We start from the raw sequence: 22,839 nt of genomic DNA on the forward strand, positions 1-22,839 counted from the left end.
TTCCACAATAAACATCAATAAAGAGAAAATTATGGTGGTTTTGTAGCTCACTAGAGCTCCGTCCAGCCCGCATCAAAGCTGCACAGTTTTCTGTTCAAACTCATACTTAAAGGGGACCTTATGGAAAAATTAACTTTTTACTTACATGTATGCAAATACATGGGTCTCTGGAGTGCCTGCCCACCCTTCAAATGTGAAATTGAAAAAGTAAATCCTTCATCTGCTTACTATTTCAAATCCGTCAGCAAGCCAAGCCTGCACTCCTGCCCACTCTAAAAATGCCCCCCCCCCACACACACACATACACACACACACACCAAATCTCTCTCCACATGACACAATTCGGTGTGGTGGTCGAAGATTCTGAGCCACTTTCATGTCCAATTTGTTCATCCTCTACAAAAAAAAATAAGTGTAGCTTATCAACTGGTGCCACTACAAATGCTTGTCTACAAGAGCTCTTTCCTGCCATACTCGACTCTGCTTCCGAAAAGTTGAACCAAGTAGCTGGCCTAAGTGCACACTCACTGACGAGAAAACACAAACCAGACCACAGAGCAACGTGGAAGAAAAGACGACCTAATACCTAATGCCAGCCAGAACATACACACTCGCCGGCAAGATCCATCCAACCCACTGTTAGTTACTCATGCCCTCTCAGGCAAGATGATAAAAAGCAGCCCACAGAACCTCTCCAGAAGTAAAAATAGGCTGTTAAAAAAAATACAACAAACAGGGTGTGTACCGTGTCCTGTGATACTTTATCCTTCAGGTATTTTGACAAAAGCATATTACAGATCTCTCAGTATGACTTATTAGACATGGACTATCACTTTTGTAGTATCCCTACAATCAAAACTCGTTTATTCTTAATGTTAATATCTAATTGGAGTTTGCATTATGTGGTTATTTTAAGTTAGGCAGTATGGCTTTTCTGATGTAATTATAACAGTTTTATCTGTTCTTTCTCCAAGCACATTCTGATTTGAAAATCTTCAAAGGCAACAGACACCTCAATATGCTTCTGGTCGTACAGCAGCATATTCAAATCACATATGCAAAGACATTTGTCCTCTTCATATGTGCACACACCCTTTTATAGAGGCTGCATGGGGATCTCTAATTAATCCAGCAAGGATTTTGTTGCACTGGGAGCAATTTATAGTACAATGGCTCTCTCTGTAGTCAGATATATGAACTATTTTACAAAGAGGAAGATTTTTTTTTAAACACACACACACACACACACACACACACACACACACACACACACACACACACAGAAGAACTCCTACAAATCTCCCCTGACAGGCTGTACACATCTTTCAAACACAAATTGTAGATCTCCCATGTGGCAGACGCTGAACTCGAAACATAATTGTCTCCCTTTGAGATTGAAACACAAAAGCTTTGCATTCTATAGATTACTTTGTGTGTTTAGGTCAGCAAGTTAATTTCCAAGATTGCATAAAGGCATCCTTCATTGTACAAACTCAAATGGGTGAACTAAATGTTTATGATTCAGCAATTGCTTAAGTTCGAAATTTCAACACGTCCCATTTCTTAAATTTAAACGTGAAATATAACAAAAGAGGTACGGATTGCGAAACAACTTTTGCATGCTTCAGTTTCTGTTCCCTTTTCAAGCAAGCGTTACGTTTGTTTCTGTTGCAAAGTTACCTAAAGCAAATTTAACAGAAATCCAACGGCCACATCTAATGACAGCACACTCCGCATACAATTACTGGGAATATTCCATTACCTTTGTACTGTGCTTGGTGAAACGCTACAATTACAGAAGTTAATGAATAAAGACAAGATAATAAAATAGCCTTTAACGTACACGAATATACGGTTAAAACACAAGTTGTGTTGTGTAGTTGTTTCGGCCAACTAAGCAGCGAGGGGAACGAAAACGTTAGCATACAAGTTTTGTAATCGGTGCTAAGAGCTAACGAAGGGGGACTACCTTTACTGAGTCCACTAAAAGTCCGATGTTTAGCCCTGAGAAAGATATCGTCCGTCTCAGCCATGGGATTCAAAGATTATGAAGTGAGTCCAAGCCTCTGTTAGTTGCCGAGGCAGCCTCCCGCGACGGCTGTTTTGCGGCGGCTGCCGAAGCTAACACAGCTGACTATCGGTGATTGATTACAATGCCTGTTTGTCGGCCAGTGACTTCTGCTCAGGGGGCCGGCGGTGTGGCGTTCAATAGCAGCTTTTCTTGGGACATTTCAATGTTCTGGAATTTGTACAATACCAAAAAAAAATAATAATAATAAATAAATACCCAGTGTTGTATTCTATCTGCATTGCATTAATAATTGAACAAAAATGTTTTTTTTTTCTATTTAGAGTTACTTATGACTAAGATAGTGCAGAGTTTTCATTTTCAAATTAATGTGCTCAGCCCCAAGTGGTCCCCAATCCCTAACTCGCTGCTGCTATGGTGGAATACTGCACTTGTTTGTTATTTTTTTAAATTGCCCCACTCGGTTTGTTTAATGAAGTAACCAAATTTTTGAAATATAATATCGAAAAATTGATGTATTTCTTCCATGTTCCTTTCTTTGATTTGAATGTGCAAGAGATGGTAAAGGCCAGTTGGTATTTGGTAGGCTACTATTGGAACTTCCTGTAGGAAATACTTTGGGTTTATGAAGCAAATCCACCTTTTTAAAAAAAGACATTAATCATTGACAGACTGGTTTTTGCCTTCTCAAGTTTAACACAAGAACCTAGGACAGAGGTTCAAGGGTTTCAGCACCAGGGATAGGGCTTGTTTTAAATCGCTCGATCCCACCGATAGTAAATGGTCCAGATAGTACCGATCACAATGCAAGAACACAATGCTGCTGGATTTCTGGTGAAAAGCGGCTGATTTTATTATAAAGCGATATCGCTTGTTCTCAGCTTTGTAACAATCAATAAAGTAATCTGAACAGTACTGTACAAAGTTGTGTTCATGGTCAAAAGCAAGGCAAGATACTCATGTTCTTTGTTACGTATGAGACTGGGATTTGCCAAAGTCCATCCATCCATATTCTTAGCTGCTTATCCTCACAGGGGTGGTGGGGAATGCCTATCCCAGCTGTCAACGGGCTGGATGCAGGGGACATCTTGAACTGGTTGCCAGCCAGTTGCAGGCCACACATTTGCCAACGTGAAGCTGAAAATTTATGAAATTGTCTACGCTACCGTAGGTCATACTGCACATTCAACCCATTCAAATGAACACCATTTCAGGGAATTTTGAGTTCTATGGTAAATGTGCATGGTTTTGGAGTGGAGGTAGGTGTACCCTATTAAATATTTGTAGGCATGCATTGTCCCTTTTACATGCCCAAGATAAAATTTGGGTCACTCCTGATTAAGATTAAAATAGATACAGTGACAAGTCGCTCATGGTGTCATGGATCACAAGCCTGACTTTCGTGCTGGCAGTGTGAGTGGAGTTCCCACTCAGCGAGAGTGTGAATGGTTGTCTGTCTCTGTGGCTGTGTCTCAACTTGAGGTCTGCACCCTTCACGGGCTGCATTTGAAGAGTGGTGTCCTCCTCGCGCCACACAAAGGCTGTCCCAATTCGACAAAGCACAAGGCTCCTTTGGATGTGGCCGACAATTGTGTCTTCATCTGTTAAGACAACACTTTAGGAGCAAATTTCTCATCTTTTATTTATTAATGTATTTATTTATTTATTTATTTATTACCCTTGGTAGTTAATAAAGTGTTGAAAGTAATACTGCAGCTGTGATTAATTTCCTCTTCATTAATTGAAAAAATTTCCAGCAATTACCAGGGTTCACAAAGGACATCAAGTGCTACCCTTTCGGACCGAAACTTTTACAAAGTTAACAGTTTTGTGAGGCACAGACGCCGTAAATGCAGTGGATGACGAGGTGGCTGAGTGGTTAAGGCGGTGGACTGCTAATCCATTGTGCTCTGCACGCGTGGGTTCGTATCCCATCCTCGTCGAATAACATTTTGGGGGGCCCCATAACTCAGTGGTTAGAGCATTGGTTTGGTAAACCAGGGGTTGTGAGTTCATTTCTCACTGAGGCCCCCACTCCCCAAGAGGGGTTGCGTCAGGAAGGGCATCCGGCGTAAAAACTGTGCCAAACAAATATGAGCGTTCATCTGAGATGACAAACCGAAAAAAAGCAGGTAGGTTACTGCAAGGTTCTACCAAGGAAGACACATCCTGGTGTGTTTCATCTTTCATTGCGGGTGTTCTCCACTCTCCATAGTCTGTGTACGGCTGCATGTCCACAGTCTGCACATCATGTTGCAGGGGCCAGTCTACACTGTATTGTCACACAGAATGTTAAAATGAAAGGGCAAGAATAAAATAAATTAACAAATACAATTTCAAAAACATATTATATCGTAGACATCGCCATCATAGTGTAATTAAATCAATGGTTTACAAAACCATTTCAAACTCATTGACTCCCACTCCTCCATGTTAACAGGGATGGTTTTTAATTCGACAGCTGTCAATGGCACTGAATGAGCCTATCCCAGCTAAATTCAGGTGAAAGGCGAACCACACCCTGAACTGGTCCCCGGTCAATGACTAATGATAACATTTGTATGGGTTAAAACAGTATAAGAGGTTGGAAATTAATCTGCAAACATTTTTAATGGGAAAAAACAAATTTCATTACATATGTATATGACCATGTGATGCTATCGCGATAAAGTGGCTTGAAGGCTAGCTTGACACCCTATTTAACAAGGGTTGACACAGGCTTCGGAGGCACCATAATTATCAAGGAAACGTTTGGCAGACATTAAAGCAGCTATCATTAGCGTACTGTACAGTGGAACCTTTTTTCACCTGTAGAGAAAGCACTTCATACACTATGTGTAAGTGACATTTCTACAAGCCATTTAGAAGTGATTTTAGCGGTGCCGTCGATAAACTGTGACAAAAGCGCTATCTGGGCTCTGAAGTGGCTGCAAACTTCATTAAACTTTTAAACAAATGTTTTCCACTCATTTTACCTGCCCGCCTGTGGTTTTATTGTGAATGAATTTCACAGCAGACTTTGGTCAAGCCTGGACCTGGATCCAAACAAAAACTAAACCCCCCGTAGAGAAGTGAAGAAGTCAAGAAATTAAAGGGGAAAAAGCCGCAGGGGAGCAGAAAGAAAATGGAGGGAAAAAAGCAACTACAAAATTTTCTGCTACCCATTTAAATCTTTTAACAATGCTTAGACGTTCAATTAAAATAGAGTACTTTCCTTAACTAATCACCAACCATTGAAAATAACTTACATTTTCCACCATTCGCCATCTGTCAACTCTAATTTTAACACTTCCCCTTTAACCCAAACAGACAATCTCTTAAAGGATTTTGTAGACCATTTCAGAGGAAAGATGCACCGTCACGTAATATTTTATCTTGTCAGAACACGGTTTTTCCACACACTTTTGTGTGCTTCATGCTAAATACTAAACAAAGTAAAACCTACCACATCAGTTAAACCTACCACATCACACCAGACCCCTCTTGAGTAGGAGCAGTTTAGATTTTAATGGCATTTACCCACCAATAGCTAAGATTTTCACCAAGATTTTAGCAAAACCTTTTACTGAGTGCAATGACTTTTTAGGCAACTCTATACTCGAAAAGCATTTGTCTGTTCATTAGGGTGAATGAAGGGGGACCAAGACGGCCCACCTGAAGATTTATAATGATGGTCTAAGACATAACTTTAATAATTTCAATTTAACAGTGTTCTCTCTCTCTAATGCCCTACAAAAATGTTTTGTACTCTACCTCACTAAGAACTTTATTGCAAGCTTAGATACATGCTACTCAAAAGTCTGCTTTCTGTTTTTCTAAATAATAAATATTTCAATGTTATAATAATTACAGAACTCAGCAACACATGTCCTGATACAGATCAGTATGTGGGAACACATAACACCTATTTTTAAATCACTGCATTGGCACCCCAGGAACAATTTTAAAGAGGGTGTACAGTTTTTTGCCAAAGGAAAATTTTGTAGTATTTGGGATTCAATATTGTCTTCCTGGTGCCTCAGTTAACATGTGAAATATGAATTAGAATTGCCAATGCATTCCTGAGTTCCATTCATTTATGTTCAACAATTCAACCCTGCAAGAGAATTTAATTTCCTATAGGTTCTACTATCCTGTATATTTGTCTTTTTTTTTTCTCTCCCAAAGGATTGGCTGCTCAAAGAACAAATTCATGTAGCAAAAAAAAAAAAAAAAAAACACACAAAAAGACACACTTGACTTGCTTGATTGGGCCACATATAATCTTGTGATCGGCCGGATTCGGCCCTCCGGCCTTGGGTTTGATGATCATGCTTTCCCATGTGATGTCATCACAGTTACAGTTGTTCAATAAAAAACATTTCCACTCCAAAATTAATGGGAAAACAGCGCTCCCAAGTCAATTCTTGTCACAAGGTGCAACATAATAAACAGCATAGGCTATGCCTTTTTTTTTTGTGTGTGTGAATGCTAGACCTCTGCTCGGCTTCTCCCTGGCTCTCTCTCGCTCCCTTCCTCCCCCTTCCGCCTGTTTTCCTCCTCCTCTCTTTAGCACACAAGGCTCTCTCGCCACATTTCTCAGTGCGCTCTCCTCCTCAGTGCTGCATGTGTCAGGTGCGTAAGAGCGCGCCGATGGATGCGCAAAGCGCAGCACTCTTTGAGTGGGGGGAGGAAACCATCTGACTGATAAGACACACAGAGCAACTAGTGTTTCGCGCATGTCTTTAGATGATGTTAGTAAAGATGTTCATCAGCTCGGACGGAGGCGCGCTGCTGTTTGGGTGTATGTTTCTGGACTTTTCAGCGTGGCATGACTGCCTCCCCTCTTCAAGTCTCGGCGTTTCAGCGTGAAGTTGAACGGAGGAGGAAGCTACCATGAGAGGCGACTCCTTTCTCCTCGGCTTCCTGCTGCTCAAAGTTACCGTTCTGCTGTGCAAGGCTGATGGGGAGCCGGGGTTACTCGGGGGCTTTGTGATGATCGCCACATCTAACGGCTCCAGGGAGGAGGAGAGCGTTTCTGAGGAGACCCCGCATACCGAGGACAAATGCAGGGGCTACTACGACGTGATGGGCCAGTTTGACCCTCCATTCACTTGCAAGACGGGCAATTATTTGTACTGCTGCGGCACCTGTGGCTTCCGCTTCTGCTGCTCCTACAAACACTCTCGACTGGATCAGAGCACCTGTAAAAACTATGACACCCCACTGTGGATGAAGACCGGCCAGACTCCGTATAAGAAAATGAACAAGATGCACGACAGCACCAAAGACAAGACCAACTTAATAGTTTACATCATATGTGGAGTTGTGGCCATTATGGCACTAGTGGGGATTTTCACCAAATTGGGTCTCGAAAAGGCGCACCGTCCTCAGAGAGAGAACATGTACAGGTAAATGTTGGGGGTTAAATTCTTCTCAAAAATCAGGCACGTGCACACGTAGCCACTAGGTGGTGCTTAAGCACCCACCCCTTTACCCTGAACCAAATGTGCCCTTTTTGCTGCTGCCTCATGTTTTCTTCATTCAGCACTATTTACAAAAAGATCCCTTTTGTCATTAATTTTATCCAATGATTTGAAATCTTACAAACATTTATTTGTGCCTTTAGCCTCCCACCTTTTCCCCACCCAACTCCTTCTCCTTCCAAAAAAAAAAAACATCTTAACAAGGGTGTGTTGACCTTACGGTTACACTGTAGCCTCACTTAATCTCCTTAAATAGTTTTTTTATTGACTGTGGTAATTGTGTGAAAAAAAAAATACTCAAGTTAAATACCACCATTTTTTTTTCGTATGAATAATTTTGCCAATGGCTGCCCTTTTTTTTTTTTTTTTGGCAAGTGCAGCTTCCACTAAAATATCTATGCAAGTGCTTGCTTCTCAGAGTAGCCAACCAAATAAAAAAAATAAAATAAAATAAATGAAAAAATAAACCCTCCCTTTGTGTCAGCTTGATATACTGGGTATACATTTAGCCAACTCTGTGCATGTTTGAATCCAAACTCTAAAAAAATCCAAGTGGATAGGCTACTCTTTTCCCGATTTCAAATCCATGCATCCGCTGTACTATGGCATAATATTATGTGAGCCACGCTCCTCTCAACAGGCGGGGGCGGTTTCTTTCACCAGAGTATTAGGCGGCTTTGCGCTCCATTTCTGCAAATACTCTCACAGGAGCTTAGCGGCATGTGCAATGATCAGGGAATACGGAGTAAGTTCATTTGAACTGAGTAGTAGTTGTGTCAATCTTGCATCGGCCATGCAGCCAATTGCATTGAAAGATGCTGCATAGTATGGGCTTAGTGCAGTTCAACTGAATAATCAAATTACACACATAAATGCACATGTTACTTGATTGTGGAAAGGATGGGAGTTTATAAACATATAATATACTAAACAAATTCTACTCTATGTAGACGTCTCAATCGACATGCCCATTCAGCAACAATAGCAGAACAGTAAAGAGACACCCAACTGAAAGTTTTTAAAAAGGCAAACCCTCAACCATCACCTTTGTCTCCCTCTTCCAATGTGTTACAGGGCGGTGGCCAATGTGCTGCAGGGCGGGTGTCCAGGTGAACAGTACCGGGGAGAGGAGGCCCAAGGCATGCATTCCAATCACTATGTTTCCAGGGCTGCTAACCTCCGTAAGTTAGTCTGGTTTTTTTTGCAGCTGTTCTGTCTTGTTACTGTAATGCTTTATGTTGCAATCTTTTACTGACACTTGAGTGTGGGCATATTGGTGCCAGAACAAGTTTAGTTTTGAAACTCCCAAGTTTTGATGATTCCAACCCCAAACAGGCGAATACGACTTTTACTATGTGTAGCATCAGGAGTTTTTTTGTTTTGTTTTGTTTTTGCTTTCGCACTAACCAGATTATGCATCATTGTCACCAAGTATGTGTAATATGTGGTTCATGATCACATGATGTAACCAGAATAAAAAGTGGTTGTGTGAGTTGAAGAGAAGGAAGTGCCTGTGTGTGTGTGTGTGTGTGTGTGGTGTGTGTGTGTGTGTGTGTGTGTGAGAGAGAGAGAGAGAGAGAGAGACAGAGAGAGAGCAAGTGAGAGTGAGAATCAGAGGGAGAGAGAGAGAGAGAGAGAGAGCAAGGGGCGGTGTCAACTGGGAGTTTCAAGGGTAGTATAGAGCTCATGCACCTCTGTCAAAACATCACGTGACTTGTGTTTACCTCGCCATATTCCCGGTCTTACAAAGCATTGTTCAATGCTAAGTCGATTGGAGATGACACAAAAATACGTCTTATAGGCCGACGCCCAGAGTCTTGTCCGACACCGTTAAACATTTAGAAGGTGAAAATAAACTAAGGTACTTGGAAAAATTTGATAAACTCGCCATAGAGGACCTCTATTTAATGCTGAAATCGATGTTTTCGCCGATAAGAAATTGGACTGTTAATTTGCTTCTGCTTGTCTTCGACAACTAGATATACAGATGTATCTGATGAGTAAGTCATCGAGATTTACACGGAAAAGATGAAAGGGTAGAAAAGTTTGGACTATATGTTCTGGTCTTTTCAGCTGGTATTCCATAGAATGATCTCTTAACAGCACATTGTAAATATTCTCCTCCGGTTCAATGTCTCCCACAATGTTGAGCAGCTCTGTTTGACCGCCAATATGGCACCATGGAAGTGGTGATGTCACGTGCACAAGCTCTATATGGGAAAGGGTGAAGACCATCCGATGCTCCACAAGACAGTACAAACACTCACCAGCAACGATACTGATCTTTTATAGGATTTTCCAAGCACTATTGACTACTGTTAATGCCATAAATTGTGAATATTATTTGCATTCCAGTTAAAACAATATTGAATAAGAATAATATTTAACCAAATTATATTTGAGAAATACTGCAGCTGCATCACAGTAGCCATTCCTGACACACAACAACAACGACTTTGTGATAACAATACATCACAAGGTGAGAAACCAAAGTTTGCTATGATTTAAAATCATTGGCATGAGAGGGAAAAAAAATAACACTTGCAGTTTATTGCTCTTTGTGAGTGGGAATCTTTTTTCTGTCCTCACAGTGGGAGGGATGAGATAGTGGGGTGGCCTATCACCTGAGTAGACGCTGCTGTGAAATGGCGATTACTATTTGCAGTACGAAATCTACACTCTGTGAACCCTCTAATCCTCGGGCTTGTGGGTAATCATGTGGACGGTTATTAACCTCTCAGATCGGAAAAAGGATCCTCTATATAAGACTGCCAGCCTGATTGGTTTAGGGCTTCTTCCGCCTGGCATTGGAAACTATTCATTACAGGGGCACAGAGGGGAAGTTGTCTTGGAGAGGAATTAGGTACGGATTTGCTGGGTACACCCATTATTCGTGTTTTAAATGATTATCAGATGCATTGACTGAAAGGTGCATTATAGTGTCAGTGTCAATTTAAAGACAAGGCAAGAGGACAATGAATGGGTTGTAATTGCAACGCGGAAACAAGTGCAAAAGGTTAAATGGGCCGACGCTTGTGCCGGTGAGATGAGATTTTGCTCCCATATAGAACTGGTTTGTGCTGTATTCTTAGCACACATACTGATTATAGCTTATAGCATGATTACCCCATTACTGGCATCAATGGACCTGGTCTGGCAACTCTATAATTCCTTTGGATCTTTTGTGAATGTCAATCAACAAATGCAATTTTTTTTTCTGTGAATAGAGCACTGATGAGGACTGCTATTTTATCACATTAGTACCACCCTCGTTAGGACACGTTTCATTCTTGCTTCAAGAGGGATTCAGAACAGCAGGCAATCACGCTTTTGCTGTGTGTGTGATTGTAACCACAAATGCACATTCACAATGAGCAGGAGACAAAATATTAATTAATAAAGCAATGGCTAGAGGTATTTGTATTGTTGGGGACTCTTATGCCTTTGTGGCGCCCTGGCAGTCTATGAAAAATGGACACGTTAACTTGTTGTCATATTCTCAGATGGACTAACTGGCTGGCTGACTTGGTCTCAATTCCCAATAGTGGCGGTTTGAATCCTCAAAGGCTGAAAATCCTGCAGCTCTTCACTTTCAGCGTCAAAGAGCTGAAGAGAAAAAAAAAAGGGAGGCTCGGGGAAAGTGCGGAAGTGAGAATGGGGAGAGGGAACAGCATAATGTACTGGGGAGTATAAAAGATCTTAGTGGCAAACACCCACATTGATGGTAGCAGTCATCTCTGAAGCTCGGAAGGGTTTCCTTTCACAAGGACTGCATGCATCGAAAACCTCTTGGGCATTTTCAACTTAATTCAGGATAACTTTCAAATTGACTTTTTGCACTTGAAACAATAATCATGTCTCGCCTTGAAGTGAAACCTCAGGAGCTCAGTAGGATGCTGGGCCACTGAAATCCGACTGATGTTGTCCTCATTAGGGTCACGTATGGTATGCTGGAGACTATCTGAGGTCACATTGGGCGAGACATAGTGTACATCCTGGGCAGTTCGCTAACTAATTACAGTGTGCTTATAGACAAGCAAACATTGATACTCACATTTAGAGTCTTCAATGAACTTAACATGTAATGTGTGTAATGTAGCTCACGACAGGTATTGTTGAGCTACATTATCTTTTTTTCAAAATTCCCCAAACATTTTGACACAGAGGGAAGGAGGGGGGTAGTCATTCAAGGATGAAAATTGCAATCTTAAACCTTCATTTATTTTCTTCTCCCATTTCTTTTCTTTTTTTTTAATTTTTTTTAAATTTTAGTGGAGGATTGTTTTCATAGATTTAACACATGAGTGGATGAAAATCCATTCAGCAGTGCAGTTGCTCAAGCAAGTGGTGTTGTCGGTAACTTTACTCATAGTTAACAATTTGACAAATGCTTTTCATTGGTTGGACTTGAAGGACGAGATGATGGGTTTTTTTTCTGTTGTAAACCCATAAAATGCTTTCAGGCTCAAAATAACACCGCACTGTGGTGTACCAGACAGAGCAGCCAAAATATCCACGGCAATGGATAATTTGACTGCTGAACAATTAACAGCAATACATCCCAGTCGGATTTAATTAACAGGGTAATTGTATATTAGTATGAATGGATCATTGCTGCAATTTCTCGCACTTTAATCAGTATTGACAGTGATGTATCTGACATTGGGGGTCTCACATTAGCGCTTCAGGTCCACGGGTAGCTGTAATAAGACAAAAGAGATTGCTGCATACACACGGAGTACACAGTATTCACAAATCCAGTTCCCCATTTGCAGGTTTAATTATCTTCTCCCAGCAGTTAGAATCTCTTCCTAAACATTCAGAGATAAGAAAGATAAAATTTTAATAGGTAATTGCTTTTAAGACTGCACAGGCATGAGGAAAGGCCTTGCCTGCAAAATATTCCACCTTCGCTTCGCATTTGAATATTTGTATGTAAGTGGAGGCGCACACATGAGTGATCTTTGGTACCTTTTTTTTAATGCACACTTCAAACCTGTCAAAAAGAAGCCTGTGTGTATCCTATGGAAAAAAAATGTGGCTTGACCTTTGTGTCCCTGCTGTCAGTGGAGCCTTCACTGGTTCACATCAGATTGCAGAGTGTCAGAGCAGAAGCGAGCGCCTCAGTTAGAGATCTGAGTCACGGGGCAGGCTGAAAATACATAGGCGAAGAGAGGCTGTGAAAGCGAACATGACTGCGCAGGACCAAGCTATCTGTGACGTGTCTGCAGTGTAGTGCTTTCTGCTTGAAGCTCTTCCTGATGGGGAAAGCAGAGAAATTTGAAAGGAGCCTTATTAGGTGTCTTCATAACATGTCTCTGCCATGCTTTCATCAAAAAAAGATCTAGGTAGGAAGAATTACGTCCATTTCACACACCTGATGTATGTCGCTTGGCCGATGGAGAGCATGTATCAACTGTGGTGGGGCTACTGGGTTAAACAGGGAAACCGGCATCTTTTTCCAGGGCCTATACAGTGTGTAAATCCTCCACCTTTCAAAACAAAATGCATTTTCACTCATGGAGGCAGAAGTTCAGATGCTACAAGTGTGTATGTGTCGCATGGACACATCACCAAACCCAAATACAGTGGGGGCTCATGGACACATTTTCAGGAGTAGGCATAAAACAAAAGATTGATTCCAGATGTATCTATGTGATCTATGTGTTACAATCCACCTTGGACAAGGCAACCACAAAAATGCAAGCGACAAGACAACAAGGCAGTAAGTCACAGGCTGGGAACTTTGGCATGTTCGATAGTGCCGCTTCAGTCCCTCCCGGGTCTCTTTCGTGCACCCTTTCCGTGCCTAATTATTTCAATGTGAGGCCCCTCAGCAGCCGCACCACCCCATTAGATGCCTGCTTATGAAGACCCAGGTGCCGCACAGTCAACATCAAGTTGATGACAAAAATCCACTCCGTTTAGGCACAGAGGGAGTGTGGACAGGAAGCTGTCAACTCAGAGAGTGCGTGGCTGGGAAGCTGTGAGATGAGAATGAATTTGTTGTTGTTGTTTTTTTTTTTTAAATGATGAAGAAATTAGAGCCAGATCATAAATTACTGGATTTTCTTTTCTTAAAGAATTTTTACGTGAAGACCAAAACTTGAAGTCAACTAGTCCCCGAGGTCTACTTGACTTGATTTAAGGGAACACCAATGTAATGTATCAGGGCGACCTGTGGAACAATGCTGACCACAAATTATTGAGTGCATTGGGCTGACATACAACCTGTAAGTAAACTTTTGCTTTGTGCTGTAGTGAATTGACCTGAGCAGACATTTGAAAACATTCGACAAAATAATCTAGTTTGGTGGAGTAGAGCACAAACCGATGCAAAGGTTGAACCATTCACATAATCCAGTTGCGTTATTTTGTTGATATTACAAGGCCACTTCCTGGTTCAGAAGAATGGGGACCATATCATTCATGATACTTGGGCTGGGGGAACAGTTATCGAAGTAAAACATTGTAACAAAAAAGAAAACTAAATACTTGTATTAGTTTGCTTGTCCATTCTTTACATAGATCGTAGAAGGTCACTTTCTGGTTGACACTGATGTAAGATGTTGGTACTGTAATATACTCTTCCATTTGCATTCTGGGGCAGGTGTTCAGTTATTTTTTAAACAGCAGAAGGAGAAAATAAATTATTCTAGCCATGTTTCCACATGATCCTACATTTTTGTTGATGTTTTTGTGCTATTCCTCTGTGGAATTTCATAGAAATTGGCTTTGTCAATTTTGTGTAATCCTACAAGCAAACACAAACAAAGACTCATGAGCAGGGCTTGACATTAACACCGCCAAGTAGCTAAATATGGATGGATTTCAAAAGTGGGGAGTAGTATTGCCTCTCCCAAAATCCACTTTAGTAGGTTGAGTTTTACCTCTGTTTATTAAGAGTCATCAAACTATGTGTAATCGTTCAAGCTCAGAAGTCTGATATGAATGGGATTCTTGTAGCATTAAAAATTAGTATTGTTTTGAGTGTGCACAGGGGTCATTTACATATTTAACTATAATAATATTCAACAAAATGATCCAACAACAAAATTGTAGCTAATGAAAATGCTGAGTGGCTAGTTACTCTGAGAAACCACCAGCCGCAGTGGCTGTTGAGCAAAAAAGTTACGACGAAGATCCACTTACAAGTGCCCTAACATATGTGTTTTGTTTTGTTTTTTTGTTTTTTTTTTGGGGGGGGGTGTAGTTAAAAGCCTGAACTCCTTTTTCTGTGCCAATGCTACATTCTACATAATATTTCTGCCTAGAGAAGTGTTAGCAAATGTCTGCTCAGATATAGCTCAACTTCCCAAAGCTGTCAAGTCGTTCTTCTTTAGACCACAAAATAGGGAAGACAACAGCACATCTGCCATTTGCAGCCAAGCAATGAAGTATTGCCCCCTTCGACTAATACCCCTTTGCTTTCATTACAGACATTAATTATTACATTTACTTTGAGGAAGTCACATCTTGCATTGTATTTGACAGGTAATTACGTACACCGGTGTATTCATGTGTCTAAATATGTACACTAATGTGTTTAGTACTTCTCGAGCGTACGCACGTGGATGGAAATGTCAGCCACATGACCCGTGGTGCACTTCAACCAAATCTCGAGTGCACGGAGCTTAATTGAATCCATCTATCCTTATCTGTTTCCTCATTTACATAGAGCACCATAGGGCTGTCTACTGTATACAGCACTGCGAGGCTGTCACAGAATCAGATGAAAGAGCTCCCATCTTTGTGTTTAAACAGGTGGTTATTGCCACTGGTTTGTAATTACTGCCACACTGACTCGTTTTAATCATCCGATATAATAAAAGAATTGCCAATATTTTGACACTTTTCTGTCACAGCAAGTCAAGTGAATGCCTAATTATTAACCAAAACATGTTGAAATAGCTGAAAACACAGTGGGTTTTTATTTGTGATGCTTGGGTGTGTTTGCTCAGTTTAATTATTCAAATTGCAACGCTCCCGTGAACAGTGATACTGCTGACTGTTGAACATCCCGTGAAGGCAAAGCTCATACGGCATTGTTAGTCCACATGGGCTCACTAGCATGCGGCTGTGTTGTGTCCTGTTAAATCCAGTGTAATCTTCTTCTGTTAGAGCATAGTTATTCTAATGGTTGCAATGCTCTGCACTGCTGATACAATAATACAATATCACGGATACAATTCTGCACGTTACAGCTCTGTTCTAGAATGACAACAGGCTAGAACACATCATTCTGGAGAGCATGATGAGCGAGTATGAACAAAACTGCATTTTATGTGTTTTAAATGATTTAATGATAGCCTTGTTTTGGGTGAATTTGGAAAAAGCAAAAACATTACTTTTCATGGCACAGTCAAGCAATGGTTGGAATTTTGGCCTCACAGTTCTGAAGATTGGGATTCAAATCCCGGCCCTGCCTGTGTGGAGCTTGCATGGAGTTTTTCTCCAGGCACTCAGGTTTCCTCCCACATCCCCAAAACATACATTAATTGGGGACTCTAGTTGTGATTGTGAGTGCAAGTGTTGTCTGTCTTTGTGTGCCCTGCGATTGGCTGACAACCAGTTCTGGATATACCCACCTCTTGCCGCATAACAGCTTGGCTCCAACACTACCATAACCCTTGTGAGAATAATCGGCTGAGAAAATGGATGGATTATTTTTCATGAGTGGATCTAACAAAAACAAAAATATAAAGTCTGGGACTGTGGACTCACTGTATCATGGTGGTATTGTGAAAAATTGTCCAGCCATGACATCACAATTCAGAACAGTTTGTGCAAAACAATGGGTAGCTCACATTTAATTAGTTGTGCCATTTCACACTCGTGGGTGTACAAGCACACTAGAGACCCAACTATTTCAATAAAAACAATTAAAATGTCAACTTTCCATTAAAATGGCACTGTTAAATGTATTAAAAAAGAGAACCAAAAATTTAAAACTCCCAAATGCAATATACCCCCATTGAGATGTGGTACGATGAAAACAAAGAAGGAACTAGTTAGTTTTAGACTCCAGACAAGCCAAGCACAGTTTTATTTTATACTTTGCTATTATGACAATGTATTCAGGCATAGTGCTGGTCTTCCCAATCCCTCTTTTACACAAGCATATGGACACCAAAAAGCTCCCAGTCATGTCCAACTGCAACATGCACACAGCGTGCAGCCTGAGGGTGGACAGCAGATTTTCCTGGATCATTTCTTGATGCCACTAGCCATATAAAACTCACAGCTCACGCTGGGGCACATTTGTGAATCTTCCCGCTATCCACGTGCTGTATCCACGGCAGCCCAGTCTTAGGAGAGGAGGCTCCGCCCATATCTATCTTGCCCACAGGCGTCAGTATGCCCTGGCTCATACCTCCCCAGCCCGGAGGAGGAAGGGCCACATTGGAGCGCGTCTTCAGCTCACCCTCCCGCCCTCGTGCATACATATGGACACCAAACCCACCACCCCCAGCCCTGCTGGTGCCGGGCCTGTGGCTAGGGGACATGTGGCTGATCAAAATGCGTCATGATGCTGGGCTTTTTGCGCTGACGGAGCTCGTGTCTGTCTGCAGATTACCAGCCTGGAACGCCTCATGAAAACAGCACAGTTTTTTTTTTTTATTGCTCTGTTTGCAGAGCTTATCATGCTTCATTTCTCCTCTGCCTTTTAACTGCTGTTTTTGTTTTTGTTTTGTTGGGATTTATTTCTCCCAAGCATCAAAATCAGTTTACCTCATGTAATTGTTTCTATTTAAAAAAAAAAAAAAAAAACAATCCCTCCATTTGCACTAAGAGATAAACTATTACCTGATTGAATGGATCAAGCTTAGTTTGGAGGATTTACACTAGGATATTTAATAGCCTGCTTTAGGATCCAATGAGCACACTGAAGGTCATATTTTGTGCTTTGTTTTGTCCAGCTGGTATCATCACAGAGGCAGAACTACCCTAGTATCATGAGTAAGGGCCTAAGGAGAAAATGCCGACTGAATACATAATCAGACAGTACAGGACAGCGCACCCAAGGAGGCCAAAAGAGACGGTGCAGGGACAAGATCAGAAAAAATGTCAAAAAGTACTATGATGCCCAGACCTGGGAGGCCAGAGCAGCCATCAGGGGGACAGGGAGGCAACTTGTCCGACAGGGAGGCAGCTTGTCCGCCAGGGAGCGGTCCATTTTCGATGTTGATTTCCGGCATGTTGCAGAAGTCAAAAGCAGCCCAGGAAAGGAGCTCGTTTCCTCCACAAAGGCCAAATCCATGACCTGTACACAACACACACGCTGCCCACACTGCACCTAAGTATGCGGTTACAGGACCAGCCTCGAAGCCCACCTGAAGACCCACAAGGACCAATGAAGGAGGATCGTTATTTTTGACCCACAGTGACTGCCGATGAAGATATTGTACTTTTGGTGGTCCCAAATTCACGTTATTTGTACACATTATTAAACAACTGTCTGAGAAGCATTGCAAAACTCTGAGCATTTGGCATCAATTTGCACCTAAAATTGGAAGCATCGATGTTTTTTTTTTTTTAGATAATAAGTGAAAATACATTTTATACATTTGAGTAGGCTTGTTTTGTAAAACTCAGTTGCTGTAATGCTTTTATATTATAGTCTTATTTGTACTGTATATCATACCAGAGGCGTACAATAGTAGTTTTACACAGAGAGGTTTCAATACTTTGCCCCTATCACATAGTCAAACATCATCAATGATACAAAACGCCTCTCCGTTTGATGCAAATAAATATTTTATTAGCTTTATATGCTGCTCTTATATTGGATTTTTAACATGCACTTGCTATCGTGGTCATACTATCACAAGTGTGCATGCATACAGGTGCCTTCAGGCTTACCCTGTAATGATTGCATTGAAAATAATAATAGAAAATAAAGGTGAATTCTGCACTAAGAGCATAAAGAAGAACTCTGGAGAAGCATGAAAGGGATCACCAGGTAGAGGTACCCTTAGATGTCACTGTCAACCTTACCAGCGGGAGGCGATTCAATCACAGTCCCCAGGAATCTTGGGAAACGAGTGGACGAATAATCTGATCCTTTTCCACCATCATTATGGTTCTCCTAATACAGCTCCTCCTTATTATGCTATGCAGCTTGACAGAGAGAAGTTGAACAGGTTAAATATTTTTTTTTTTTTAAAAAAAAGCAAAGAGGCAAGGAGATAAAGGCAGCCAAACATAAAGCTTGGAAAAGAGAATGGAGGAAAATAAAGAAATGGAGTCCACAGACGGGGTGTGAAAAGGTGCAGTGAAGGATTCTATGTTTGAACCTGTAAATAAAAGCAGGAACCACATCGGATTGGAGCTCCTGCTGCTTTTAGCTTTGTGTTTTCAATGCTTCAAAGCTTTCACATTCATTTTAGTCTTGAATTGGACCCTCTGTACACAATCGTCAATTTTTTTTGCTGTATCATGTATTGGAGAAATGTTTTGTGTGCATGTTATGTGTATATGATGAAATGCGTCAGAAATGGAAGTGAAATGTCCTGTCTATTGAATAGACTATTACAACAAAAATGATGACGTGGATTCTTCAAGCACTGCAGCATGCAGAACATTGCGTAGAACTTCTGCAGATCTCTCAGACGGGGAGACTTTGAGATACTTTAGCTGAGTGCGCATATAAAGCATTACCTCAATAGTTTTTGCATTTAAATATTCGCCGTGTTTATTTTTATTCACATTGTTTGAAAAGTTTAAAGTTTTGTGTGCAAGGTGACACATTTTTCTTTTTATGTTTTGTTTTCTTTTTACAGGTTCATTGCTTTAACCAAAGTCTGTACCATTAATAAACAGTCGATGTTGGCAAAAGAATTACACTTGAACATCATTTCCGTTCTTTACAATGGGGGGGGATTTGTAATTCCAACAAATAAGAGCACTGAATAAGATCATGAAACAGATTTGATTCAATTCTAAAAGAAATAAAAAAATCTAAATTAAAATGTTTTGATGATTAGATGGAGTTGTCCTTGGATAGGACAATAACTGATGTGATAATTAAGATAGGTGGGTTAGGTGTCTGTCAATAAATCATCTACAGTAGCGCTTCTCTGATTTAAAGTCAGCTAAAGCCTATCCCGGCTGACTTTGGACAAAAGACGGGTTACACGTTAGAATGGTTGCCAGTGGTCATTCGCAGGGCACATATAGACCTACATCCATTCACATTCACAACTTTTGGGTTTTTAAATTAACCTATCATGTATATGTTTTCAAAATGTGTGAAGAAAGCAAGTACAGTGAGAACATGCAAATTCCACACAGAAAGGCCAGCACACCACTGGCAGAACTGTGAGACAATCCTGGTATCCTCCAACCCACTGTGCTATACATCCATTCATCCATCCATCCATTTTCTTTGCCACTTATCCTCACAAGGGTGCTGGAGCCTATCCCAGCTGTCAACGAGCAGGAGGCAAAGTACACCCTGAACTGGTTGGCAGCCAATCGCAGGGCACATAGAGACAAACAGGCGCACTCATGATCACACCCAGGGGCAATTTAGAGTGTCCAATTAATGTTGCATGTTTTCGGGATGTGGGAGGAAACTGGCGTGCCTGGAGAAAACCCACGCAGGCACAGGGAGAACATGCAAACTGCACACAGGCGGGGCCGGGATTGAACGCGGCACCCCAGAATTGTGAGGCCAACGCTTTCCAGCTGTTCCACCGTGCCGCCCCCACTGTGCTATGTGGAACAATATGTGAAATAAATGGGGCTTACTTTTAGGTGTTTAGGGATTGACATTCGACTCTCCGTCTGCACATGTTCCTCTCTAAACATGGTCACAGCTGTTTCATTTAAATCGACAGATGGGTGTGCCACCATGCAGTGGCTTCGTCCACTTAGAGCCCATCATGGATTCTTCTATGCGAGAATCTGAATGTGCAGGTGTGATATGATGGAAATCATTCTATGATATCAATATTGATATGCTTGGGAAATTGCAGTGAATATTCACAAGCATCAGTAGAAGGAGCCGAAGCTGAGAATTTTGCATACACGCGAGAGTAATCACTGTGCTCAAAGATTAATGCCTCTCCCTGTCTCTCTCTTAAGTTATACCAGCAACAAATTGGATTTTATTTGGCTGTGCCAGAGTCATTTAGTCCGGCTGCATGTTTGTTTTGATTTTAATCTTCAGTGCATTCAAACAAGCTGAGATTTCTTCTCAGCAATTCCAATATATTCTGCCGTCTTTGTTATCTTCTCCTCCTTTCATGTTGTTTTAAATTGTTCCACCAGCTCTGGTCTGTCCTAAGATCAACAGTTAAAAGTTATAAATGTTACATAATTCATTGCGCCCAGCACTGGCAGCAGTGCAACAGATTTGATTTATGTATGACTGCCTCCTCTGACCCACAATATCTATTTCATGGTGCTTAAATTTAAATGCATCTTATACTATTCCAGGTTCTGTTTGAACATCTAGGAGGAAAAAAAACACACAAAACTAACTAACTTGAAAAAAATGCATAACTAAACAAGCAGCACAGCCTCTGCTAACTAATTCTAGGAGTTGTAATGAATAAAGTGTGATTTGGAATGAAGTGACATGGCAATGGCATAATACAAGATCTACAGAATTTACTCAAGTAGTGGCCTTAAGGAGAGATGAATAAAGTGTGTATAATTTGTGATAAATTACAAAAGTAACATGGCACTTCTCTGTCTTGGCTTGAGGTGAGGTACACCCTGGACTGCTCTCCAGTCAATCGCGGGAACAAACCATTCACACCTATAGACAATTTTGAGTATTCAATGAGCCTTTATTTTGTTCATGGGCTGTTTTTAATGCGAAGCTCCTTGTAATATTGTTTTAGTGTAATTTTTGGCATCGTTCTGAAGCTTGCGTTTAGTCGGTTATTGTGTAATGCGTCTTACTCACCACATGACACCAATATGTGATAGGTATAAACCAACCTCGAACTCTTGCTGGTTCAAAACAAGCTCTGATAATGTTCCAAATTCCAACAAAAACTCAAACTGCAAATAAGCAGTCGCACCCAAAAAAAAAAAAAGAGAGAGAGAGAGAGAGAGAGAGAGAGAGAGAGAGAGAGAGAGAGAGAGAGAGAGAGAGAGAGAGAGAGAGAGAGAGAGAGAGAGAGGGAGTTAGAACAGAAGAGCCGGGGTGTAACAAAAGAAACTAAAGGGAGTGATGTGTGCTGTTTTGTGTTTTTATAAATTATATTTTTCTTCTCCAGAAGGCATCTGTTAGCAAATATTACCTCAAAGGTGTGGACAAAAACAAATCTCATAATTAGCCACTTTTTTTTTTTTTTATGTAGTTCATTTGCAAAGAAATGCGTAGGTCCAGAACGGGCACCGCAAGCATGTGCTCCTGGCCTGTATTATTTATACCCTATAAATTACATGAATGGTAAACTAAGAGTGCATATATTGTGGTAAGCCAAACATGCATATACTGTGTACACCCTTGTGAGAACTTGCAAATCTTGTTACCCTGGCTACAGCTTATTTTTTTTCTGAGAAAACTAGAATTAAAGATGAGAGCATCAATATTATGTTGCAGTGAAACAGAAACACATTCGGGCATACTTATGGAAAGCAAATACAGTGTACATTATTTTGTACACCACATACCTAAAGCCTTCCTTCCACCTGGGTTATTCTTGTTAGTGGTAGTAGAACTACAGTGATTGGCCTGTCACACGAAAAAATGTCTCATTCAAAAGCAAGCAAGTCGTCCCTTTAACAAGTTTTAAGCACAAGTAAGCAAGTGACAAAGAACTTGTTTGACGGTGCCATTTGTGGTTCTTCATAACAGTGTCAAACATCCCCTGAGCTTCTCTCGCTCAAGGCTCTGGACTAGTTTCGGAGGGCTTTTGGCAGTGCAATCAGGCCCAGTGGCAATAAATGGTTGGATGGAGGGGTTTGGGGGTTACCCATCTGGGGTTTCCGAGTGACCCACTTCTTACCCCCTCGTTGTTGCAGGGAAGCCATCCCTTGGCTTGCCTTGCCTTGCCTGCCTGCCTGCCTGCCTGCCTGCCTCGCTGCACTGCAGTGTTCATCAAGCAGTCTTTGTCCGTTCACACTCCTTGTTGCCAGGACACGACTCTTGCAGTTTCCACCGAGCGCTACACTTTGGTTCAGCTTGTCAGTGCATGCAATCTTTGTGTTTCCCAATGTCAAAAGGGGTAACTAATACTGTCCATCCTCATTCTAACGCTTATTCTATTCAGACCCACTATTGCATTTTGGCACCATTTTGAAAGGATATCACCTTTTGTGAATATTACCTAAATTTTAATTGCTCAATACTTCACTTCTTTGGCAACATTTTACAGGGATCTA

General features: G+C 41.2%; 2 protein-coding genes and 1 non-coding gene across 4 annotated transcripts in view; 2 read left to right on the forward strand and 1 right to left on the reverse strand.

The window, feature by feature from the left end:
• cpped1 (calcineurin-like phosphoesterase domain containing 1) overlaps positions 1-2,183 on the reverse strand; it is a 31,340-nt gene extending 29,157 nt beyond the window's left edge. The window contains exon 1 of one of the 2 annotated variants that reach the window (XM_061810623.1): positions 1,970-2,183. In XM_061810623.1, coding sequence (XP_061666607.1) covers positions 1,970-2,033 — 64 coding nt within the window. In that variant the 5' untranslated portion in view covers positions 2,034-2,183. The other variant, XM_061810622.1, reaches the window with a different exon arrangement.
• Positions 2,184-3,890: 1,707 nt separating this feature from the next.
• Positions 3,891-3,972, forward strand: trnas-gcu (transfer RNA serine (anticodon GCU)). The gene has a single exon. It is a non-coding gene; the product is annotated as a tRNA-Ser (tRNA).
• Positions 3,973-6,813: 2,841 nt separating this feature from the next.
• The window catches only part of shisa9a (shisa family member 9a), a 37,484-nt gene continuing 21,458 nt past the window's right edge, over positions 6,814-22,839 (forward strand). The window contains 2 exon segments of the mRNA XM_061811045.1: positions 6,814-7,419; positions 8,569-8,675. Of these exon segments, the coding sequence (XP_061667029.1) occupies positions 6,905-7,419; positions 8,569-8,675 (622 nt within the window). The 5' untranslated portion in view covers positions 6,814-6,904.

Source organism: Syngnathoides biaculeatus, chromosome 22, assembly GCF_019802595.1.
Source record: "Syngnathoides biaculeatus isolate LvHL_M chromosome 22, ASM1980259v1, whole genome shotgun sequence".
NCBI classification, from domain to species: Eukaryota; Metazoa; Chordata; class Actinopteri; order Syngnathiformes; family Syngnathidae; genus Syngnathoides; species Syngnathoides biaculeatus.